The following is a 26,398-nucleotide window of genomic DNA, read 5'->3' as shown; positions in this document are numbered from 1 at the left end:
CTACTGCCCTGCATACCTGCAACGAGACTATCTCGACATCCTGTGCTTTGCAGCATTTCTGTACGTACTGCCAGTTAGATTTCTCTACGTTACCAGGATGCTTCTTCAAAAGATGCACTTTGCCTCTTTATTTCTACCCTGCAGGTTGAATTTCAGAAAGGTTTCATATCCTTCAGTGCTCCCTGTCACTCCCAGCCTGACAGGACAACACCAGGCTGGAGGGTACAGGTGTCAAAGGCTACTACCACTCTGCAGGAGTGCTTACTCACCTCCTTGTAAACCTGTGAGCCCAAAGAGGGGAAAAAACACTCAATATATTTAAATCACAGAAAGCAATGCCAAGCAACCCATGCTGCGACAGTGTCAGTCCCAAAGGATGGGACAGAATGAAGCCCAGAAACTCGTGTTTTTGTTTCAAGAAGGGCAGAAATTAGCTGTGCGATAAGCAAGCTCCAGTCAGGCAGAGTTTTCAACGGGGTCAAGTCACTCCGGACTTGAGGGCTCAAAGAGCATTTTGATCATGGTGGGAAAGTCAGGGAGGGTTTTGATGATAACATGGAAAGTTTTAGCTCTGCAAAGGCAGAAATATGCCCGACTGCTACTAAATTCAAAGGGCGATGAGGAAGAAACAAAGCAGATCAGGAAAAGAGCTGGAGAAAAGCTTTCCTCTCTTCCAGGCTGCATTTCATACTACGACAGCAGAAAGACACCGTACATACTGCAAGGGATTTCCATCCGTTCCATTAACCTGTTCTACTTTGAAGTATCAGACACCCGCAGCCAGCAGCTGCAGTCATAATTAGAGACGTTATTCTGTGCCAGGTATCAACTTTTCACTTCTTTTGATTCCCAGGAGGCCAGCAGCTATGACATGGCTTCAGTGTGCTCAAGGTGATCCCAAACTTTTATTAAAAGTTAGGCGTGCCTTCAATTAAAAAGCGCTGTTCAACACCGCACCAAGTTCAGAAACCCACGGGTACATGAAAACCCTTTTGCTGCCCTCCCCTCAAGGGCTGTAAGTGGAAATGAGTTGGGCTAAATTTTGGAAGTTTATTTTCAAAACCTGCTTCTCCTGGTTTCCTTCTTTGTGTATGGGGGAATTGTTTGTTTTGCTAAGAAACATCTCGCAATTGAAGTCTTGGGGACCAGCAGCAGTCCCCAGACAAAAAATGCTGCTTGAGAGGCTACCAGCATGGTCAGGTCAGGATTTTGTAGGGTTTTTTTTTAATACCCAAAGCAAGGATGTGCCTTGGATCGCTTGCTGAGTTACCACAAGGCAAGTCACTCTGCAATGGGAACAGAAGAACTGCAATACAGGGATCAGGGCAGAGTAATTCAGCAATGAGTCTCAGCTGGTTACTGCTGTTCAGAAAAAAGAAGAGGCAAAACACAACCAAGGACTGAACAATCTGCACGATCTCAAGAGACCTTCAGACACAGTGGGTTTTAAATCCAAACATGAGGAGGTTTCCACAACTATAACAACTGTTTACTCTTTAGAAAGCCCACCGTTCCCCACGGACTGCCCTGCAGCCACAGGTCCTGTCTGTTATTTAAGCTGTGGATGAAGGTGCTGCACCAATGTGCGGATGCAAAGGGCTGGACATCTGCTGGATCTCAGCTGCATGACCACCTCCCTTCCTTGGGAAGTCCAGTCCTTCGCTGTGGCTCACATCTTCTTCCAGCTCCACAAAGCTCACACTGCTGAGGCCACGAACAAGGAAGCTCACTCCAGATTGGGACCAGCATTATGAAACTTCACCAACTGTTTTGAAAACTTACCGCTGTTTTCTGTAAGGAGATGATGAAAACAGGGCATTTTGTTTTGCTGGAGGCAAGGGTTTTGCACAGCTTTGTCAAGGCTAAACCACTCCACTTGTGCTCGACGACTAACAGGCAGGTTTCTCTTCCAGCCAAGAGAGCCTCCCACCGCACAGGGACCACATCTGATACAATCACCTGGGGCAGGTGACAGCAGAGACTCTCCTACCTCCTTTGGGCTGTTAGTTTTGTTGACACAACACCATCAAAGGCACCTTCCCCTCAGCTCACAAGGGGAAACCTGATCCTCAAACTCCAGCAGCTCCCACTCAAAGCACAGAGGGGACCTGGGGGAAGAACAGAGCCAAGAGGAATGGATGTGGGAGAGGTTTTTGTTTTTGCACACTTACTGTGTTGTGTTAAGGCTACCCAAGAGGTTTTAAGTGCAAACTTCAGGCTGAAGGTCTCTACTTATTTTCAGGCTGAAGAAGGGAAGATCAGCTGCATCTTGACACTGTGAACGTGGACAGAAAGGATCAGAGTATCTAATGAACAAGTTTGGCCTCCAAGCCTGGTTTTGTCCTAAAATTCTGAAAAAGAGATGAGAAGCTTTCCCACCTCTCCAGTGAAAGCAAATGCAGCACGACTGTAGGGAGACAAAAACACCAGGAAACAAGTCCTGGGGAGTTCTACCCCCCCAGCGGAAGGGTGGATGCAGGGCCGGCTGCACGGCGAGCCTTTTCACAGCAAACAGGAAAAGTGGAGCCGCAAGTCTCCTAAACTCCCCTGATATCAGAGTGGGATATCACAGCCTGGCAGTGGGAAAACACACTGTGTCAAGGGCAGGGACTGGGGTCTTTCCAGCTTTCTCGCCTTCCCAGGTAGCTGCAGGGAAGATGGAAGGAAAGCAGGCGATCACACTTGGCTGAGGACAAAGCAGAAACAACAGGAAGGATGCACAGATCCTGTAGGACTTCAGCTAGCACCCCTCTCCCTGCAAAGACCCAGTCCTTACATCATCATTCTGTACTGTATAAGCACAGTAAAGGCCTCAGTTTTAAAAAGAAAAGCTTTCCACCTCTGTCCCCTAAGCCTCCGGGAACACTGTCAAAAACTACTGGAATTTTTATATTTCTGATTTAAAAACGGTATTTCCCAGTTTAGTGTACAGTTCTGACAGACAGAGGCAAAGTGCCGGGCTCCTGAGGAATATAAACTAACAAATACAGGAAGAGAGAAAGTCTGCAGAAACACACAGTCTGAAATAGCACAGGCAGGCCAGATGGATAACTGCCTGGGGATATGCTCTCAATTCTACCTATAAATTATCCACTGCAGCCTGAGGATGACACAAACAGGAGACACAGACGACGACAAAGGGTCTGGGTCTGTGCTGATGGCCGAGGGAGCCTCTCCCAGGACCTGCCAGCAGTTTTCATCGCACAGAGATGGAAGGATCACGAGTGTTTCACAGACCTGCATGGAAATAGGAAAAATCCCTGCCACCAGCGCCGCAGATCCAGGGTTGGATCCTGGGTTAGCTGACTCTAGGCGAGGGCTTTGGTGCGGGGTTGCTGACACTATGGGAACCCCTGCAGCAATTACCCATTGCATTAAGTCCTGGGAATCTCGGTTTCAAATGGGTTTTGGTTTCTTCCCTGGCTGTTTCAGCTGCACGAGAGGTTGTTTCTCGGGGAGGGGGCGGGGGGATGGGACACTACAGGACCAGAGGACTATCACCGCCAAAGTCATCTTGCCTGCACCCTCGTTGCGAGAGTGGCGTGCTGCAGCTTGAGTTACAGAGGAGTCGAGACTAACCCTTGCCTCTAGCTGCATAAACAGACTCCAGCGTAAACCACCTCCAGTCCTCCATCAAGTTCTCTGTGCAGATAGGCTAAAAATCAAAGAAATGCCTGGATTAATTATGCAAATAAAGGTTTTAAAAAAAAAAGCATCCCCAACACACGGAGAAAGGCACCTGCCTCCCAGGGACCACCTATCCTGGGATAACATTGCAGGCTTCCCACATAATACGGGCCATTAATTATCACTCCCCTCCTGCTCCAGTAAAACTCTTAATGTGGGAGTGGAAGAGGTGGAAAGTAGCTCCAAAAGTGGCCAGAAGAGCTTGGAGGAGAAGAGTTTAGAGGCATTCCTGTTCACGTTCCTAAAATAAGAGATCCTGCTGCCTTAGACCCTCCTTTGTAGAGCATTAAACTCCACCAGCAAAAAACACTACATAAAAGCTAGGCATTAACTCTCTTGTTCTGCTCCAGCCTAATAAGTAGAAAGTCAATGCCATTGTTTTAGATCCAAGCAAAAAAATACTTTGAAACCTCAAAAATTAGTTTTTTTTAAAACAATTATCTCCCTCCTCTGTCTCTGAGACTGAAGAAACACGGGCCAATTATTTCTTTGAAGGCTAAATATTTACTCCTAGATGAAGTGCAGCAGCTCAGGCTGGAGATGAATTATCCAGCGCTCATGTCATCTAATGCCTGCAAGTAAGAAAACCCAAACGAAAACAGGTATGAACAAACAACAACAACAAAAAAAGAGGGTGTTTTCTCCTGGAAAAGCCCTTCAGAGAGGGAAAAAGGATTAAGTTGTTTCAGCTCACCTGAGCTGCATCTAAAGCATTTAGCATCACCCTGGCACCACGCTCCCACTCCCTTTAGGTCTCGTTAGATAAGATGCCCATGCTTAATGAGGGCATAAGTAGAGCGTGATCAAACCTCTTTGAGCAAGAATGAGCCTTGTGGAAAAGCTGCTGTCTTATTCTGGGGCAAGACCTACCCTACAGAGTCTATAGGGCCAGGTGTGGGAACTCCTCCTCAGCCTCCACAAGCAATTAGCCTGCACACACAGCAAGTGTTAAATCAATCAACGTCAGCTCTTCTTTTAAAAAGATCCCTCCTGCCTTATTTACATCTGACTCCCAAGTTTCAAAGCTCTCTGCTTTTGCCCCCTCCAGTCACTATTCTTTCCCAGGCAGTGGGTGCCAACCCTCTGGTTAAGGGCACACAGGGAAAAAAAAAAAAAAAAAACCACCCAAAAAAAGCGCGCAGCTATGTGTAAGAAACCACCACCGGCACAAGCGTGGGGTGACTCATCTTCTCTGAAGACCAAGGAACAAGAGCGCTCTCTGTTCGGTGAGACTGCCTGAAGTTTCAGTTGTGATCCCATCTCGCTACAGGCGCTCATGACAGCATGCAGAAATATTTCCTCGGGGGATCTTCCCATGGGACTTAACTCTGACACATATTCCCACAGGACTCGTTCTTTTAAAAGTGTTATTTGTTAGTAAGGCAGTGGGAATTTGACTTTGCGAAATACCAAGAGAGTGACTGAGCAAAGCTGGGTGCCGACGGCTGGACTCGTTAACTGCGAGTCGTGCCCCACATTCAATCCGACGGAAGAACTCGCTGGGCTGCAAGAATAGACGTCCTGGGTCAGAGCAGAGGTCTGCATCGCCCGGTATCCTGTTTATGCTACCCATGGCCTCTTCTCTACCCCTGAGCAGAGGGAGAGTGCTATGGCAAGGGAGGAGGAAGAGCAAGAGCCACTTTCCACATATGTGTAGGCTGTGGTTTGTTTTCTTCCTCCATTTTAAGTCCATGACTGCTTAATTCTCACCTATAGGCATCATAGAGTGCACGCGCAGACGCAAAAAAATCAAATCAAAACATTAACAGTTGCGCGGACTGATATCCAGTGAGCGGTCATCAAGCAATAAGTTACATGTTAACATTTCAAAGTTTCTGAGAATTGGTCAAATGTCACATCTGCATTTTGGAGGACTTCATATAAGAAAAAAAGTGTCAGACAAGAAAATATTACTTTAAACAATAATGATGTAACCCATGATACTTAGAGCACACGAAGCAGGGTTAGAGCGAGCCTGCACCCAAGCAGACTAGTCCACAAGGAGTGCTTGGTGGATGCTGAGCTCCTTTTCTTCTTCCTACTCTTTGTTAATGTAAAGCTTTTGCTGAAATGGCTAGTTTAATACTGACTTCCCCCCCAGGAGCTTCCCCCAATTCTTCTGCTTTTCTCAAAGTTATTTTAGTCAAAATCAGAAATATAGAGGAAAACAAGTGTGCTGTGTGTGACAAAATTTTGAGTACAAAAACCAGTGTGGGAAATAATTTGTGGCATTTTCCTGCCCTGCTCAGAGCGCACGGACTGCAGGAATGTACCTGTTTTCCCACGCTCTCCTGGTTGCTGTGGGCAGCCCGCACAGGCATGTCTCCTCCACTCCTCAAAATACCTGAAGTGGCAGCTACCAAAGTTACTAAAAAAATTAATAATCTCAGCTTTGGGACAATGACTTATCAACACAGGCTCTTGCGGCCACAGGTAAGTGTCACTCATCAGGCATGGCACAAACCAGCACCAAGCAATCACTCCAGACAAGGAGGAACAACGCAGCACAGTGCTGCATGCATGAGGATACGCACAGTTTGATGCAAAAAACCAAAGGGATATAATCTGAAAACCAGTCAGATGATAAAACACACAGGGAAATACAGAATCAGACCAGCCAGCCCTGGGAACAAGGTAAGTTTTGATAAAGCAGTGGGGGAGTTTGCACGTCTGCCACTTCTCACCTGATGCCAAGGGCCGGATCCACTCCTTGCTGTTCAGGTCAAGTCTCCAGAGATCGTTGAAGGCGGCGTTACAACTGCTCTGCGTGCAGCCACCGAACACGTACATCGACTGGTTAGCATCATAGTAACACGCACCTGGAAAAAAGCAAACGCACAGATTAGTTAATTCTTTGACCTTCATGTTTTGGGGTGAAAATAGTTTCCCATACCCCCCTCTGGGTTTCAGACAGGTGAAAAGCAGACGGGCTGCCCCAATGTCAATAAAACCATGGGCCAGCTTAGGAGTATCCCTGACCAGTGTAAACCTCCAGCAAGAACTTCTGAGATGATTATCCTCTCAAGCAGAGCTGCTCCTAAAAGCGCAAAGAAAGCTGCCTTAGAAGCTTGTAATTAATTAGATTAGCTACAATTAATGCACTCAGCACACTTAATTTCTCTAAGCTAGTTCGTATGGTTTATAGGGTCGCCAAATTAGATTAAGAAACTGGCCCATGTACCTAGACCTGGTCATTTATTCTCCTTTTCAAAATCTGACAGCATTTTACCCTATTTCATCATAGAAAAAGCACCACTGAAACACGTGTATCTTACATGAGCACTCCCTCTGCTCTGTATGGGAAAGGATTGGGCAGCAAGATGAGGAATGGGGAGGGAACACACTTGATAGCCCCTCAAAGATACCCAGGGAAATAAAGAGCTTTTGGCCCCAAACCAAACTCTGCAGCAAGAAAGAAATTATGCAGGTGTCTTCCTTTGGCAGCGAGCATCCTGTGGCACCCAGGCACCTCTGACAAGAAGTAAATTAAACATAAGGTAAAGATGACTCGTTCAGCTTATCTGCCTTGGAGGATAAACATGACTCCAATGTGCTCAGAAAGTTAAACCCCTGCAATTACAAAGAGGATTTCCCAGTTTCTGCATTTCCCTCCTCAAACACAATGAGCCCTGTTGACTTTGAGTGATGACCCCTTGCCTTTCATGTTCTGGAGATCCGTGCAAGGCAGCATCATCTCTTCCACATCTTGCCTAACTCAGAAGTGGAACAAGTGCCTGATGGCAACGCTGGAAGAGCAAGCTCATCCTTCGGTGGCAGCTTTGACAGACAAAACTCACACCAGCTGCTCAGTTGCAAGCCAAGGATCGAGGAGCCAAGGTGACTTCAGCTCCTGGGCTGGGCTGGGCAATCAGGCAGCAGGTTCAGCATCCGTGCCCTCCGATCGGCCGGGTGCTGTCTGCTCCGCTAACCTGCATGCAATGTGTTTGAAATGCAATCCTCCCTTGACTTGACACAGCCTGACATATCTCAATTCTTGTGCTTTCTGTAAAATTCTTCCCCCAGAGCTTTGGTAAAAAGTGGACAGTGTGGCTGGCAGGAAAGACAAGGTTGTTTCTGAAGCCTCGATCTGTCAGTCGGGGCATTGCTCCGTTTGTTATTGCATCTCCCAGGACATATTTAAAGGTCTCTAGATACCAGGAATGCAGCAGCACACATACGGATAGTCCCAAAACACTAAATCCTGCATGCAATCCCCTGGCCCCAGCCAGGGGAGCACTGGCACTTGTCTAAAAGAGGACTCACTGCCTGAATTGCACCCAGAACCAAAGCATCTCTCTGTAAAGCCCAACTTCATACACAAGTGCCCTCCAAAAGTAATCAAAAAGTAGTATCGACCCTTTCAACGTGAGCAAGGCCTCCCCAGTGATTTCTCAAGCATTTATTATCAAGTCTAGCGAGGGGAAAAACCACAATAAACCATATCCGTGCACACATGTGCCAGTGCATGGTAGAAAGCCACAATGTTTTATGCTCTGGGAACACTGAAGGGTACCGGCCAGGGCTCAGAGGGAGCAGAAGTCATCACCCTTGTGATGACAAGCGATATATTGCCCAACACGAAAAGCAAGAGGAAAAGTCAAAGTTCAGGCAGGCAGCCCATGGCGCAGGGCAGCATCTGGCCCTGGGTCCGAGATGGAGGTGAGAAGCACCCGTGATTATGCAGAAGCTCCTCCACAGAGCACCTCCAGGTTAAGAACCACACGGTGTCGTAAATAACCAGCACAAGGGAAGTGACAAGATGAAGGATTAGCATGCAAATACAGCGGCTTTGATAAAAAGCACTGATATTTATTCTCTGCTGAAGCAAAAGTGGAGGTAGATGCATGGCAAGGGGTGCCAGCTGCACCGTTCCTTCCCTCTCTCTCTCCATCACATGTTGTACACAGCTGTTCACCAGTTAAAAAATAAAAATAGATTCAGATGAGCTGACCTGATGGGACACAGGACTGCTCCAGAGCTTGTACAGACATAAACGCTTTTTTCCTTTTTGAAACAGCAGCAAGATAGGGGGAAAAAAAAAAAAAAAAAAAAAAGCACCTATAAAAGGAGCACCTGCAGTGAAAGGCTGATAACCTACTTCTGATAGCAAGAGAAAATTGCTCTGAGAAAATCCTCTTGAAAAGTCGTCCCTGCTTCCAGCTTCACTCTAGACCAGTACAAGCATGCCACTGGTTTCCAGTGACCCAGCTCTACAGTCCTAATTTTGCAGCCCGGAGGTATGTATTTCCAGCATGAAAGAGATCTTTAAACACAGCCCACCCATACATACGCCAGCGACATTCATCCCACCGCTCTGAATTGCGACGCCATAAACCGGCACATTCAAGTGCCTGCAGACAATACCGCGGCTCGGCAGGGGATGCCATGACGCCCGGTGGCCTTTGCCGTGGGTCCCATTGTCTGACCTGGGGCTTGTCATGCAGATCCTCTATTGAAAAGCCAGCAGCCTTCATGGCCTTGGCTTTTAGTGAGAAATCCAGGGCGCTCTGCTGACCACACAGCGGGAACGGGGGAGCTGAAGACACGGGATGTGCTCCGCAGGATGAGACCACCCAGCTCTCCCCCGCCTGCATCCACACGACGTCCTTACATGCAACTGAACTGTCATCATCTCAACCCGTCTTACCAAACTAATACAATACGCACCCATATGCCACGACACATCACTTTGGAGCTGTCTGGGGTGGAGGGTATTATAAACAGTGGTGTAGTGGAATTACCTGGGATGGGATTGAGGAAGAAATAATGATTAAGAGCATTTTTATAGCTTTACCTACTGCTTAAGGTTCGACCATACATCATTTCTACACGGTAAGACCTCTTATAGGCTGCAATGTCACCTCCACCCAGGAAGGCACCAGCCAGTACTTTGCACCATACGTACGTGCAATTAAAACCTGGTGCAAAGCAATGCCGTGGTTTTTCGACTTCACCTTTCTTGAAAGGTTTAGCTTCCTTAGAAATCTAATCCCTACCTAAACCATGACAGGTCGAGAGCCTCTTACCTCCTCCCCACGCCAAGCCCTTGGCAGGCACTGCTTTCACACAACAGCACAGCTCATTTATTATTTTTGAGGGGAGGTGGCAGCATTCTTCTCCTCTATTTGGATTTAAAAGCCAGGCCAGCCAGCCAGGCACCATGACGTCTGCATGGCATGTATTTTAATCCTAGACCAAAATAATTTAAACTGTGCTTTCCTACTTCTTAGCAAACCATTTAAAGCTTCTGAAGCTGAGGAAGACAGATTAGTTTCTGGGGAAAAAATATTAGGGGGAAAAAAACCAGCACAAGTGAAAACTGCAATTTTTATCAGCCTTGCAAAGGTGTAGAATACATCAGGGGAGGAGGGTGCAAGTCCTTGGTGCCTTTAGCTCTTTTTTGGGTTGAAAACACTGAATGGATTTTTAGTTGTTTTTTAGAGTCCAGTAAAATTCAGCATCCCCCAGAGTTTCAGTATGCAGAGATGGCACATCTTTGTAACTGGAAATGCAGAGAATAAGTATTTCTGATGTCTGAAGGCACCGATACCCAAACAGAGACAGAGCCAGCTTGCTTTGAACGTGTTCCTGTCTCCCCTCAGTGCTGCATAACAAAGCATCAGAGACTTTCACCCAGAGTGTGAGATAACTGAAATAAAGATCAGCTGGGAAGGGAAAACTGAATGCAAAGCACATGCCCTTCACGATAATTAAAGGGCACTGACTTTTTAAACTTTGAGTACATCAAATAAAGTAACCTATCCAAGTTCAAAGGTCGTAATCCCCATCGGAAAGAGGGGAAAGAGTCAGCCTGGCTATTGAAATCCCATTGCTACACGGCCCTCGGCTGAAAACAGCACCACAGCTTTGCGGCTAAAGGCTGACAGCCCTCGGCGTTGGCGCTCCCAGGGGGACCCTGCCAAGCCAATGCTGCAAGTGTTGTACATTGAGCTGCTGGCACTGCTTCCTCCAACGCGGAGCTGGGTTTTGGAGGTAACCTCTCCACGCCCAACCACGCTTGGCACGAGAGCCCGCAGGATGGCGGCGCCGAGGAGGTAGGGCTGCAGATGAAAGCACCCGGTCCTGTTGGCTGGCACAGATGTTTACAGCAACTGTGCCGCAAGTTGCAGCACGAGAAGAATGCACCAGACCTCAGAAAGCCCAGCTCTCCACATCTTTGCGGGGAAAAAAAGAAAATCCCACATCTATCTCCTTATTCTCTAAAATACCATTTTCATGCTCCTTGCAGTGCAGGGATGCAGTGCAGCCAAAAGACAGGGATATACGGAGCAAAGCTGGGTGATATTAAGAGCTGTAGCTCTGGTACAAAAGCAGCCCATCCTGTAAAACAAACAACATTCCAGCTTCTACCTCTCCCTTGCCTCTCAGGGTAAACCACAAAATTGCTTTAATTAGTCATCATGTTGGTGCCATGCTCCCCAGACTGCATGGAAAAAAAATAATCAGTATTTAAAATTAGTCACTCTTCCATCAAAAGATCAATATTTCTGGCACAACGGTCGACATTCCTCTGCTGCTTTTCCGTTTCTGCATTCCTGTGCCTTCTGACATCGTGTCCTGATTGTGGCCAGTTATTTAACCACATGAGTCATCGCCCTGCTATGATATTTGTAGGTTCATACGTTAGGGCTTAAAAAGAATTAGATGACTACAGCAAACATTATACCTGGTGTTCAGCTTTAAAAAAAACCAACCTATTCATGAAGCATGTCTTCCAGTAAACCTGTACATTTAGATCTAAAAACCAGCACTACTGATATTGTATGATGTTCTGCAGCTTCAGTCAAATCCTTTAGAAAACCTACCGCTCATCCATAAAGTTTGTTATCAGTTGTATGATCAAAGACCTTGCCAAATACTCCCTCTCCATGAGACAACAGTAACTTCCATTAATTATTCCTTATCAAACAGTTTTTCTATTACTCCCTTCCGAACTGATAAGATGACACAGTGACCTCCAACTATTTAAAATTCTCTCGCTTGTCCTTTTATGCTCCATATGAGCATTTCTGGGATATTTCTAATAAATTCTGGAAAAGAGATAGCCCTAGCCACTTCTTTAATGCCAGCTACTGTTGCCTGTTGACTTCAAACAACTCATGCCTGGTAGATGACGTCTTCCCACAAAAACTGGCAAATCACTCCTAAAAAAGGGGTTTGCAAGTCCTCCCTCACTCCCCTCTTCCCTGAACCTCCTGTTCCTGCATCACCTCTGCTCACCGCATCTTAGTATTTTAGATCACAAACAGATATTCGGTTTGAATTTCTGCAGTTAATAATTTGTAGCTTCAGTTTAATATTGGAATCCACCCACGAACACCCAACACTTTGTTGTAGGGAAAGCAGATAGACCAGATGCAGAAAACTTAAAAAAAGCTTTAAAAAAACATAAATAATCAGTTTAAGTCAGCAAACAAGTTAATCCAGACTAGCCTTCTGGACATAAGGTGCATTAATAATGCTTCTGTAGCAACGGAGGGCTCACTAGAGCCAGGACACTGTCAAATAGCGAGGCTAATACAGATTACATGCTCCAAGGGCAGTGGCTTTAGCAAGACAACTCATTTTGTATCAAGTGTAACAGCAGCATGCTCAGAGGAAACCCCTGGTGGGCAGCAGAATAATTTGAAGAGCACACAGTGGTCTTTGGTGCAGTATTTGGGCCTCATTCAGGTAATTTCTACTTAGCCCTTAAAGCTCATCAGTTGCCAAAAGGCTGGAAAAAATGAGGGGAATACACACACAAATCTGCAAGTCATTAATAAGCACTTTAACGCGGCCACTTAAAAACAAGCAATGAATAGTGGTGCCTTTTTTATTCTTTAGGAGAACAAGGAAATATTTGAAGAGCACAATGACTTCACCAGAGCTTCCTGTAGTGTCTCCTGAACTTGTCTTGGCAGAAAGCTACACACTGGTTTCTTCATGAATTATTACTTGGGAATATGAAAATTTTATGCCTGCTCACTCTTGGAATCGCACGGCTTACACCACATTTATTTACCTTTAGAAAAATGAAATTTGCTCCTCAGAAGAACTGCCTCCCAGAGGGCTCAGACCCAGCAACGAAGCCACAAAGACTGAATTTTTGTCATATTTGACTACATCACATGGCGGAGCAGGCTGAGGCAGCTCCATGCTATTGCAGTACAAATAACACATTTTATTTAAGTATCTTTCCCTCAATGGGAACGCTTTTCCTGTTCTCTTCCAGAAACTTGGAAGCAGGGCAAATTCACCCACACATTAAGCAGCACTGTCAACTGAATTGCTTACTTCTACCAGTGAATATGCTTACTTCTCACATGCAGCTCTCTGTTTTATTTTGAAGCCAGCCACACTCAGCCTTCCTCCAAATTATATTACTCACAGATATAGATGTTCTGCTGTAAAAGCAGCCAACGTACATCCCTGAGTGCCGTGGCTAGGCAAACTCATTGGCTTTGACAGTAATGACTTGAGTCTAGGGCTACGTGTGGTTTCTCTTGAAGAGGACACAGCTCACACTCGGAGCTGCGGAAAGGCGGCCGCATGTAAAATACACAAAACCAGTAAGCAAAACCCCCACCCCAGCTCCATTAACATTTCCTAGGAGCAATGAGGCAATAACCACTGCAAGCAGCCACTGAATCCTTCTTCTTGTGCAAAGTGCTTGTGTTGGCAGAGCTGTGCGTTACACCGACCCGTTGAAACACTTGCTGCAGCGGCAGGCACGTGCGGCACTGCTGCATCCCAAGCGATGCAGTGCAAACCCCTCGGTTGCAGCTTCCAGTTGCAAATCAGGGTGAGCAGAGCTTTCCCCAGCAGCTACTTACTGTGCGAAAAGCGTTGCGTGATGGGGGTGCCCGGGTAGGGGTAAGTGCGACTCTCCCACTGAATATTTCCTTCTTGCACTGCTTTGATAAAGCCATGATAACACTGATGGGCCACACCTAGGGAAAAACAAGATGTCAGCAAAATTTGAGGCAGGTTGGGAACAAACCGTGCCTGCACAGTTGCACAAGCAGCGTGACAGCAATTATAAAGAACCCCTGTATTTAGATTATAAATACACTGGTGGAAATTCAGAGGATTAAACAGAATAAAGAATGGGGACTCTGCAAATGGGGAAGTCAGCAACGTTCACTGAACTGATTCACCACATTTCCAATATCTGTCAGCTGTAGCTTGGTAAAGCAAAGCTTTGTGAAAGGTAAACACGCATGATGCCTTAGCAGAGCTGGTTTTCAGCCTTCTTTGCTGCAACACAAACCTGCTGTCCCCTAATCACACCCCCTGAGAGGCAGCTGCCCTTCCCTTAATGGACCTTGGAGAACAAATAACATGCAATAATGAATTTTTAAGAGCATGCACGCAGCTACTGCAAAGGAATCTAAAATAAATGCGAGAGGAGACATCAGTGATAAAAGTCAGTGTGCCTTAGGTGAAAATATTCCTCCTTAGCTGTGTGAGGGAACAGATCTGGCTGACTACAGCTCCTCTGTGGAGCAGGCCAGCCTCAGAGCTGCAATTAATTCTGTGTATGGAGTACATATGTCTATGTTTGTGCTGAGAGGGGCCAGAGACTGCTCCCTGTGGAAAGAAAAGGGTTTGGTGAAGTTTTATGACTGCAGCAGCTCAACAGATGCTTGGTGGCATCCGCTACGCTACAGCGGCCCTAGCACTGAGGATGCCACAATCTGCCCAGATTTTTTTCCCAAGGATTTGTTTATTGAAAACCCAGTGCCAGGAACACCCCCAGTAAGAAATCACACTCCAGGATATAAAGCAGGAAGTTGATGGTTTTTTTCTGATAAAAAAAAAAAAAGAAAAAAGCCCAGGGTCCTTAAGCAGCCTGTCACCAAGACTCATGTGAGAAACAATCTGAACTATCGGATTTCATAGCAGATGTATCCTGACAAACAGGAAAAATGAATGAGAAAACAAATCCAGCATTTACCTCAAGTGACCTCTCTGCTTCATGGCACACAGGTTAGCAATTACACTCCCTTTTTTTACTATAGTTGCCACAAAAATGGCACAGCTGCCCAGCACCACTTCATCCCCTGAGACTCGAGACTCAGACAACTCACTCCAACGCCACGTCGTGCCTCGGGCTGCTCAGCCCTCCCTTCCACTCCAGGGATGTTTCCCACAGTCTATTTTGGGGTGAATCACCAGGTGCTTGTTTGTTCCAGCTGCATCCTTTGCATCTCTTAAGGCTGCTCCAGGAACAAGCACGTGTGAGAAAGCACACCCAAGCTGCAACTCAAGGGCCATGGACACTTGAAAAAAACCCTTTCAACAGGGGTGTGGGCTGCTGCTGACCCAAAATTATGCAAAAAGAGTAATTTTGTGCAATGTTCGCTTCTGAAGCAGCTGTGTTTTTCTTAACCTCCAGCCTGCTAAACTCCAGGCAAGGCAGAAAATGCCTGGAATCTGAGCAATGCTTTCCCATGTGCAGAGAAGTCCATAAATTAGACATCACCCCACACACCCGCCAAAGGCGTTTCTCACCTGACACCCATTCTGCATTTTCCAGAGGAAACAAGTTACCCTCATGCAGCTGCGTGCCTAATTTCCTACCGATTTAACTGTGGTCTCCTTTTAAACTGCTTGTTTTTTAATGATGCTTGCAATCAAAGTGCATGTCCCCAACAGAAACCATTCAATATATTCAAAAAATACCAACGCAGAGAGCTTTGTTTGTATCCTTGTCCAAACTTTACCTACCTATTTGTTGTAACATATATATCTAGCATTAAAATATTGCCATGAGGCTTCAGAATTAATGCTGCACAGAGGCAAAGCAAAGTATCTGTATCTCAGGGCTACTCTTTCAGGAAGTCTGAATATGCAGATCTATATTAATGTAGATTTTATATACCACTTATCTTCAGCAGAGCTGTAAGAATCAGACATGGCTTTGTTTCCAGCCAAAAGCATAAGCTTTGGGAATGTTAATTACCGAGCAAGATGCAAACGAAGCACAATTACAGCCACAAGCACAATTACAGCCACGTTAGACACGGCATGCCGGCAGTGGGGGCTGCTGCGTGGTGGAGGAAGCCTGAATGCCAGGCCAACAGCACTGCACGTCAGCTACGCACAGGGAGCTTTCAAAAGCGACATAAGTGAGCTGCTCCATCATGGGGGTTTTGGGGTTTCACTCTCTTATACTTCAAATGAGGTAGAGGGGCTCAACTCTGCACCATTATTAGCAATGCCTTGAGCAAAGCAAGCGACCCGATGGCTGTAGCTATTTTTCTGGCATTTTGTGTAAGTCAAATTTCTCAGTTTGAGGGGAAAACAATAGAGGAGGCTAACAAAAGAGCAGCTAGGATCCAAATCCGTGTTCCCACAATTAAAAAAATGCAGTCTCATTACAGCTATTTGTACCTTTGATTAGTCGATACCACTGTTTGCAGACAAGGGCAGCCGTTTTGTGCTCCTGATAGGGTGAAAGGAAGGAGAGAATATATTCCAAAACCTCTTCGGGGAGCTCCAGCATTGATCTGTTATGCCTGGTCTCCTCGACCTCCAGCTCAGCATGTGGCTCATCGTCTTGCTCCATCGTCCCTTCGACCACAGCGTCTTCCGGATCCACAGCCATAAAACCGTCATCTTCACTGTCCGAGGAACTGGCCATGGCATTCCACTTCACAGCTGCAAGGAGGCGGGGGGGGCGGGGAAGAGACAACAGTAAGGTCACAAAGGAAATTAATAGCATCAGAAATACATCTGCTAACTCTGTATGTTACACCAAAGGTCTATGTCAAGCTCTACCCCAGCAAACTCCAAGTCAAGGACGTGGTTTTTGCACAGCTTTGAAGCAGGCTGAACATGGCTTAGGAACAAGCTGTTCTCCATCGGCGCAGCATTTTCCCAGGCCACTTCATCTCTCCCCACTCTCAGCCCTGCTGTTGCCTACAGACAGGTCCAGAGAGAGCAAAAAACCAGCACACTGGAGGAACAGCAGCCTCCTGAACCCCTGCTCCCTTGCTGAGCATGAGAGGCACTGTGCTGCCACACTGGTGGCCTGGGCTGGTTTGCACTGCAGAGCTGGGCAGTGACTGGGAAAGGGGTCCCCACCGAATTGAGAGCAACCCAAGGCACGAAAGGATCGAAGGAACAGCTTTGGAACTCTTCCTCCCCTGCAAAACCAGTTTTGCCAGTGAGCCTGCTTTATCTCAAGCAATTTCTCAGTAGCACACAGCGGGGGAAAAAACCCTGACCCATTCTCCCTTAACATTCCCTTTTTTTTGGTTGTTAAATACTTGCACACAGTTCTGGTAGCTGGTGAGGAAAGCAAAATCCCCACAGATTTACTGCTGCTGAAAGGCTGGAATATCCAATATTGTTATCTCCAGCGGTTCAGAACAACTTGAGTATAAGGTAACATATCGATGACAGAAATATATCATGAAATAAATTCATCTTAACAAGTGGCTGCATCCAATGTGGCCAGCTGGCATCGTGTGCAGTTAAACCCATGCCCATTGCTGCAAAACAAATCCCTGGACCCTATTTCCTAGGAAGCAGCCAACCTATTCTGGGGAGAGCAGCAAGAATTTTCCCTTCCAGTGCCACTGGGTGAAGACTAAGGGATGCAATGGCTCTGTGATTGCAGGCACTGATAGGTCACACCAAAATAACAGCTCATGAACATGACATGGGGACTTTCTTTTCCAGAAACTGCAACCACAAATTCCCTTTTTATCCTTTCCTAGCACAGCAGGTTGTAATGGAGGACCCACATGAGGGCAAGGTTTCAGCTCTTATATCGCTCAGCATGAGTTTCTCCCAACTTCACCAGGCAGAGGCTGCCCAGCCATCTCCAGGTCTCAGATTGACTGGGATGATGGGATGCAGATCACCGCAGTTCATGGGACAAATCCCATCCACAACAAGCCCAGGAAGCAAACCCACTCCTCAAGAGGGAAGACAAGACATGGCTTTTTGCCCAACACACTTAAATACAAGTTTATAGTACCTTATTTTTACCAAACTCTTAGTATCACAGAAAATATGGCTTGAAGGAATTTAAGTTACCTAGCTATCAGGAATAAACTAAAAAGCTTCCAGCGATGCAAGCTCTACTGTCTTCCCTAGCTAAACCTAGGATTTTCCCATCCCAGCATGCATTGAGCCAAAGAGCCACGGGAATAACAGACAGCGGAGATGCAGAGCGGAAAAGCTTGCCATGACAACTAATTAATGCTCAGAAAAATTGCATTCGACAGCATTACTCTCCACTTTTGTCAGGTTCCTCAATGAAGCAGCTTCAGAAAATCCTAGGGGCTGTCAATCTTCAGTAGAAACGACGTCAAAATTAAACTTATAGTTATCAGCCTAACAGATGCTCTGCACATTTTCCCGTGTCAGAAATCCTTCTTAGAGTCAATGTTATGACAGAGAAAGGTTGAAACCCAAATGCTTTGACACAAGCGCTGCTGCCAGCAAACTGCATTACGCAGCAGATAATACACATATTCCCAAAGATTAAGAAATGGAAAACTAAAAAAGAAAAAGTGAAGCTGCACTAAAAAAAAAAAAATTAAAAATTTAAAAACCAGAGGGTTGGGTCTTTTTCCAAGCAAAAGCATCTATTGTCATGAAGCGCATGTGCTGATTTCCACCCTGACATGACAGGGCAGGAAGCCAAAGGCTGCCAGTACTCCAACCTTGGGATGCGGTTTTGCTCGAGCCAGGGAGGTTGGAGGAAGGAGGGTTGGTCCCTATCTCACAGCTTGGGAAAACAGAGCAGAACACCTACCCAGGCAGAGCAGAAGGCATTTCACACCCTGAAAACATGCTAGAAAACCAAACATAAGCACATTTGCATCCAGATCAGGTACAACAGGGCACCTGCGGGTGACAACACCGAACATAAGCCTCGGCTCGACAGGTTCACACAAGACATCTGTTGTGTTATTAAGGTTTAGAAGCAAAGATTATGTGTGTTTCCCAACAGCTTTTATTTGGCCTTTAAATAATGTCCAAAACCTACTGCAGGAAGTCTGCTGAGAAGTGCAGGAACGAATGCCTGGCTAGCAAGGTTTTTTTTCCAATTATTAAATCCCAATTTCAATCCTCTGGAGCAGGCTTGGGAACCACGCAACACAGCAAGCTAATCACAGGTGCAAAACAGCTTAGGCGTTAGAAAAGCATCTCTAGGGCCAATTTTAAAAAGGCAGGAAGAGTAGCAAAATCCCTTGATGCCTCAAATAGCACATGCTCGTGCAGATCTGGGGATGGAGAAGCTGCACTGGGTTTTGTCTGGTCTTACCAGACCACTTGATAATATTACAAATATTCAAATGCATCTACTTTGCTAGATCCTTGTTTTCTAAACTTTTAGGCATCAACTTTGCACACTCATGATGTGTTATTTTTCTTAAGGAAAACAAGACTGGCAACAAACAACTCCCAAAAGGCAAGTTGCTGTCAAAATAACTCTTCAAGCCTGACCTGCCATGGATGCAGATTTTGCTCTCATGGCACGGAAACAGTGGGCTGGGAATAACTACTCCCAGACTGCAAAGCAAGAAAAGCCCTGTCCTATAACCCTGCTCCAACATCAAAAAAAGGAAAAAACCTCAGTCAGTAAAAGAGAGCTAAAGCATCCCAACAAGCTCCTATTACCAATTATTCAGCAGATCCATGGGAGGAAATCCCATGCCAGTGTTTTTGCTAGTTATTTGAAGAGCAGAACAGAGTGCTTATGTCCTGTTTGCGTTCAGGGGAGATGCAATAGGTGCTTTCTCACTCATCCTGGCTCTCTAGGTGCTCTAGGCTTGTACCAGCCTGGGCTTCAATTTGTACACAGACTAAAATTAATCTCCGAGCACTCCAAAAGCTGCAGCAAAGGGATTTAAGCAGTCATCTCTCGTCCAAAAGTATATGCAATTCAATTAACTCACTAAAACAGATCCAGGAGCCCCATTCTGCTTGGAATGATTGCTGCAAAGGCCAACACAAGTCCCTAGAAGCATCATATTTTGGACCCTACAGTCCTCCTGGTTGTGCAGAAGTGCCTTTATATTCCAGCAGCAGAGGTTTTACAGTGTTCAGAAATTTGCCTAAAGCCCTACCAAGGAGGAATTGCAGCTGCTTAAAATAACATGTAAAGAAACGCTAGAAGGGCAGTTGAAACAGAGCTCCACTAGCACTGATCAGATTTGCCTGGCCCTTCCTAAAAGCTGTGTGTCTGCCAGTTGGCAAAATGTTGCAACTCTTTTCCTCCTTTCACAGCATTTCAATTTTCCCTCTCTCCCCTCCTGAAATCATTTAAGAACCTGCCATTTATTCTGCTAAAGTAATTACCCACTGCAGTGGAACAAACAGATGAGGAATATTAAAATGCAGGCAAAAAAACCCACCAGGTTTAAGCACTTCTTGAAGCCTGGTAGTGACATCAGGCAGCCAGCTCCTGCAAACCCCCTCTTGTCCCAGCAAGGTTTTCCTACCTGCAAGCACCACTCCTGGTCCCATCGACCCCAATTCACAGGCGTGGGTGGCATCGGTGGTTCCCATCCCGAGCTGCCTCCTCTTCTCCGCAACTCTCAGCTGTTTTAAGAAGTGCTTGAACCCGCAGGGTTTTTGACCTGGCCTTTTTGTGGGTTTTTTTTTTTTTTTCCTTTAAGTCAACAGATTTTAGGGGAAAAAGCCTCCAAGGGAAAGTTCTTGAATGAAAATAAGAGGCCGTGCAATAGTATTGAGTCAGAGCACATTATGCATAAGGGAATGCTCATTTTCACATGCCACAAAAAATTCTCTCTCCAAACATAATCATAGAAGCTATGTTCTCACCTGGGGGAAAAAAAAAATAATAAAGGTGTGTGAAAGGACCCAGCCCTGGCTGGCTGACTGCTGCAGCTGGAACGAGAAAGGGACTCTGCAGAACAGAACGGTTAATTGCACTTGGCAATCAGGAGCTACGGCGTTAATTTAGGGTTGGAAGACAGCAACTGCCTCTAACTCACTCCAGACTCTTCCTCATACTTTGCAACTGCTTATTCTGCTTGTCAACAGGCCCATCTGCACGGCAGGGTAGCATTTATGGGGACATTTAGACCTTTTAGGCTTATTCTCTTACCCAGTGTAAAAAAAAAAAGCCTATTCCATCAGACACATTTAATAATAAGTCTTAGGCTGCTTTCCCTGAAAAAAATTTCCAATGGTATTGGGATGGGTTATTTTTGCACAGTATTTTATTGTTTGTCTCATGCAGCCATGCCACCAAGCACTTCAACAGCAGCTTCGCCCGCTTCAGTTTGGCTTTTGCTACTATCACTTGCCCTACAAAAGTCCCGAGCCATTTTCTAGTGATTTAAAAGAAAAAATAAAGCACTATTTCCTAGGCAGAAGCACACTATTTTATGAAAGCAAGAGCACAGGGAGTGAAAGGTCTGTGGGAGCCACTGGATTCCGGGTAGGAATAAACGCTGTTCAGTAAGATGTTGTTTCCAGTCCCCCAAAACTTGCACCGGTTAGAGCTGACCCCTTTGAAAATCAACTGCTAGAGAAGTTCAAGAATGGAAAGAAAAAGCTGATTTTAGTCAGCAAAAAGAAAACAAAGCCTCTGGGAAACCAAACGATGAGCAATATCCTGTCTGTGCTGTCATTGAGCATCAGACCCAGATGAAGGAGCAAGACCTCAGGGATACCTACAGCATGCTTTTCTTCTTATCCCTGCAAAACAGGCAATTACAAGTTCTTTGAAGCACAGCGTTTCCTTTTTTTTTTTTCCCTTTAGCCGCCCTTCAACAGGAAATTGTTTTTTTTTTCTTTCATATGAGACCTAGCTTCGCCCATGAAAATAAAGGTTTCCTAAACTCCATCTGCAAGTTTTAAAAGTCAAATCTGTATCTTTCAGTACTACCTCCCTGCCTTGTGTTTTCCCTGTTAAACCAGTATTTTTATAGACTCCAGAGACAAATTCAAAATTACATGACTTCATTTTACAGTGCCATATAACCTGGTCCATGCTGCAATGAAACAGCATGATTGCAACTGAATTTTAATTGATTATTGTAATAAAAAGGTTTAAAGTTACCAGAAATCCCTCCTTCCCTCCCGACGATGATGAGCTAACCTTCAGCTACTCCAGATCCCTGCTCATTTTTATTGTAAACTTTCACCAAAAAAAACAGTAATAACACTACACAGTAAGATTTACTGCCCAATCAGCACAGCAACTAAAAATAAATTACGCCTAATCTTTCTTCCTACAAAATGAGAGAAAATTTGAGGTTTTTTTCTGGATTTATTATAGGAATACAAACCTATGCAGCACATTTTATATACTTGTTATTAGTGTACAGCTCATGACAACAAGAGGAAACAGCTGAGTTTCATGACTCCGCACTTCAGGTGTACACAGCAAAATCTGTCATTTGAATTTGCTAATGGAATAAACAGGACAAAACCTCAGAATTGGCCTAGAAGCTTAATAAAATATTAACAAATCAAGAACTAGACCAAAAAGTGAGGGCACCATCTCCAGATATCCCTGCAGAATGCTGCTAAACAAGGAGAGGTCTCCAACATCCAACAACACGCCCCCCATCCACAACAAATAGGATTTGGAGGCTTCCTAATTCCTTTTGACAGCATTATTACACTTAAAACAGCTTAACTTCTTTAAAACCTGTCAAAATCTGGCTTGATAAGCACTAGCAGCACAAAAGCAGCTGGTATATTTCTTATTGAGGTACCACTTGAGCTCACACACATGCTGTTGGCCAGTGATCTGCAAATTTAATCATACTGGGCATTAAATACATTTGCCCTTAAGTTTAAAAAGTGATCCAGGTGGGCCAGGCATCTGTACACGGGGCACCACGCTCCTTCAGTTTCCTCAATAAAAATTCGGGCTTCCACGTGCATGTCTCCAACTCTGCAACCTCATTAATTGCTCGATGACATGACATCCCTCCTCCAACCAAGCCAAAAAAATCAGCAAGTCTGAAAATCAACCCTAGCTGGGGTTCTCCAAATGTAGGACGGGTCATTCCAGCAACTCAGACCCACATTGGGCCTGTTTGGAAAATTACACTCTGGTGTAATAATTGGTGGGTCTGTATCTAGGTTTGCTCTTGTGATTCATCCCCTCTACTGAAATCACCCTAAATTTTGCAGGGCTGTAAATAATTAGTATTTGGGGCTCACATACTCCCTCTGCCGGCTCCCTGCGAGCCGCTAATTAAAATGATTCCCGCCTGAACGTTTTCCTAGCAAATCAAATAATCATGATTCATTTCAGAAAGAAAGGCAAAACTGCATGCTAGCCAGAAAACGTGAATGATCCCTAAACAAGGAAATGAAAGGCTCTGAGACTTGGAAATAGAGGATTTTACAAGAAAACGTGCAGATGCTTCTCCCGTTGTAACATAAGCTGTCTAAGGACAAACAGTTTGCACAGTGGCTGCCTGGATAAAAACAACTGATGTGATTTTCGGTACCTATCCAAACCTGCCTGCAATGATTCATCAGCAACAACTCCTGCTCAATAAATGCCAAGCAAACACACAACAGCAGGTCCTGGAAATAGTTGTCACCTCTCTCCTCTGTTAAAATAGCGTAGCAGGTCTCAAGCTTGCGGGCAGCACTTGGAAAGCTGCAGTTAAATTAATTATTTTGAGAACAGCCTGTAAAAATGACACAGCACTCCTTACTTTCTACAGACATCTCTTAAACATCCCAAATCCGCTAAAATTGGCTAATCTGTACACAGGCTTCAGGCAAATGAAGGCAAATTTACAGCTGAACCATGAGGAAAAGACATGCTACCGGTCTAAAAACCAGTTCAGTTTTGACTGTAAGAAAAATATATCTGAAAACACACCTCTGAAACATCGTTTCTGTATTTACATTTTCAGACAGCCCAATGCCCATTTCTATCACCAAGCTGCCCAGATAAACTATTCAGGCAAAATAATTGCATGTAAAGCATGGAAATATCTTAGAGAAGTGTTTGCTAACAAAACTAGGAGGTACCTGTACATATTGGGTCGTTTAATTCCCAACTTTTTGACAGACTGCATTAGAGGCAGCTATTCAGTGCGGTTGGGATTATTTTTTTAAAAAAGAAAAACTTTCTTTGCACAGCATAACCCAATGAATCCAAACAGCTGCTCCCAACACAATTCCCACTAAACTGCTGCCCACACGGAGGAAACCACAGTCCCCGAGGTGCCCACGTGTCAAGCAAACACTGCCACAGGAAAGCAGCCCGCAGCAAGTGTCAGAGTCTGACCTGGCGCACGGCTTCCTTGGCTGGGAAAGCCCTGGATCGCATCCACCTCCTCCAGCTCAGCCAGCAAAACAGGCAGCTCGGGAAGCAGCAAAAATGTCATTTCCTACTGGTGCATCGCTTGTGGGTGAGCCCCTGCTGCCTGCAGCATTGGACTTGGGGGGGGTGTCAGACCTTTTTCCTCCCCCGTAGCTCCTCTGATCTCCAGGATTTTGAGCTTTCTTGCCTTCAGCAAGGGTGCCCACAGGGTCTTTCGTCTCCCTTTCCTGTCCTGTGAAACTTGGGGCAACTCAGGATCTTTGAGACCTTTATCCTTTCATTGAATCAGGCAGGAAGGGGCGACAGGGTCAGGGAATTAGCGTGAGAGGGAGAGCAAACTGCAGAAGCTTTGCTCCCAGGAAAATAACCCTGGCAAGAGCTCACTGAGAGACAGACACATGCGGCTCCACACGACTTCCGTCAGAAACTACCAGCACCTTAAGAGACTTAAATAATCAGCGTTAATACCCACACTGCAACGTTGTCCATGTAAATGAGGCAATCTCTTGTTGCTTTAAGCAGTAGGACAACCAGTCAAGATTCAGATTTCTAACACCACTGCAAGATTCCTGCTTAACGTTTTGGTGTGGGAACAAAGAACGAAGTTTTAACGCTCAGGAAAATTAAATTAAGCCAATGCCAGGTCAAGGTCAGGGTTTACCAGCAGGGCAACTTGTCATGCAAGCTCTCACATTCAAGCTTCTAGTTACCCCCCAAAACATGGTCTTTGGCTTAGCACACGCATGTGCTGGAGGAGGGGTGGGGAAGAACTTCCTTTTTGCAATAAACAAAGTTATTCTGCACCCTAAATTCACAAACCATATCGTTCCCCTATCCACTAAGAAATAAGTCATGAGCAGCACTGAGACATTCAATCTGAAATGAAGACAAGCTCAAGGGTACTGACTTTCAGGACAAAAAAAAAAAAAAAAAAAAAAAAGGATGCACTGGAAAAAGCCGTGTATTAGTGTAGACCCGGTAGCCAAGGTTTAATTTAAATCGATATCCACTGCTTTCAGATGGACTGCTGACTTCGCAGCAGTGCACTGATGGAATGTTTTTTTTCTTTGTTAGCAAGCAGGGTACCAAGATATCTAATACCATCTTGACACGGACATTATCAGCGTATGAGCACTGCAAACGATGCTTTCCTCCTTATCTTAACTCCTAGCAGATGAGCTGCTCAGCTGTAACACGTATTGTGTGTCTAACATACTAAAAGCGTGTTTTCGCCACGTCCACTCACCTAATCACATCAAATAAATTTGTATGCCACCTTCAAACCAGTTTCTGTAATTCCTGGTGCAAAGCCTTTGATGAAAGCTGCCAACTACAGAGTTAACCATCTAGCAAATACTGCCCAGGAGCAGGCCTGGATCACACCAAAGGGAATTTAAAGGCAGATCTGTTTGCTAAACAGGCATTGCAACAATACAGAAAAAATTTTCTCTCACCTGTGAAAAAAAAAAAAAAGAAAAAAAAGGAGTTTACACTGATAGATACGAACCCAGCAGTGTAGCACATACCTGCCCAACACAACCTCAAATGCCTTTACAAAAGCAGTGTGGACGGGTGTCCCAGTGCCTGGCTCATTAAGCACCACAGTGGTAATTAACCCCATTTTATAGGTAAAGGCACAAAAGCACTGAGAAGCTGAGGTCAAGCAAGCCCTCAACAGCACTGGAATTACAATACCAGAGGTTTCTGGCTCTCTGACCTGTGCTGAAGAAATTAGGCCACAGACTCTCCTGAGTTAAGATGAACGTGCAGATAGCACCAAGAGCTGTGTTTTATTTTTGAAGAGCTGGAAACAAAGATACACCAATCAAAACAAAAAAGTGATGGAAAAAGAGTAAGATTCATGAAAATCAAGCACTGAGCTTAAGCACTTGTCTCGACACCCATGAAGAGGGCTTGAGCGTATAGACTCTGAATATGCAGAATTAATCACTGGGGTTTTTCTAGCAGGTGTTAACAAGCAAGGGCAAACACCCATCAGTCTCTGCAAATACAAGACTATGTACCCCCTGATCGAACTGTGCAATGTGGATGGAGAGAAGAACGGTACCCTGAAGGTTCACGAGCACGAGATGCACATGTTGGCGAAGGGCAGAGCCCAGCAAAAGGGCAAAAATCAGCTTCAAGGTGGGACTGACTTTGAGGCAGCGTGTCTTCTCATTGCTGAAAATCCCGCAGAGCTGTCAGTAGCTCGGTGACTGGCAGTCTAGACAGCATCTCTTTTATTTGCTATCAATATGGTGCTGGCAGTGAGCACCGGGAGAGCTCTTCTAGTATTAAAGCTTCTGCTAAACACATTTTTTCCCATAAACCAGCATCTTGGTGGGGGAAAATCTCAACCAGCTCCCAGCAAACAGCGATGTCATTTCAAGTGAGCAACAGAGGATCCCTTTAAAC

General features: G+C 45.4%; 1 protein-coding gene across 2 annotated transcripts in view; it reads right to left on the bottom strand.

Moving 5' to 3' along the window:
* The window catches only part of FBXO42 (F-box protein 42), a 48,181-nt gene that overhangs the window by 16,119 nt on the left and 5,664 nt on the right, over positions 1 to 26,398 (bottom strand). Inside the window, exons 2-5 of one of the 2 annotated variants that reach the window (XM_040588986.1) lie at positions 20,157 to 20,499; positions 16,087 to 16,353; positions 13,524 to 13,640; positions 6,372 to 6,506 (exon numbers count right to left, since the gene is read on the bottom strand). In XM_040588986.1, coding sequence (XP_040444920.1) covers positions 6,372 to 6,506; positions 13,524 to 13,640; positions 16,087 to 16,353; positions 20,157 to 20,223 — 586 coding nt within the window. In that variant the 5' untranslated portion in view covers positions 20,224 to 20,499. The remainder of the gene's footprint in view (positions 1 to 6,371; positions 6,507 to 13,523; positions 13,641 to 16,086; positions 16,354 to 20,156; positions 20,500 to 26,398) is intronic. The other variant, XM_040588987.1, reaches the window with a different exon arrangement.

This window comes from Falco naumanni, chromosome 3, assembly GCF_017639655.2.
Source record: "Falco naumanni isolate bFalNau1 chromosome 3, bFalNau1.pat, whole genome shotgun sequence".
NCBI lineage: Eukaryota > Metazoa > Chordata > Aves > Falconiformes > Falconidae > Falco > Falco naumanni.
Note: the sequence above shows the minus strand (reverse complement) of the source record. Positions and strands in the feature narration are given on the sequence as shown.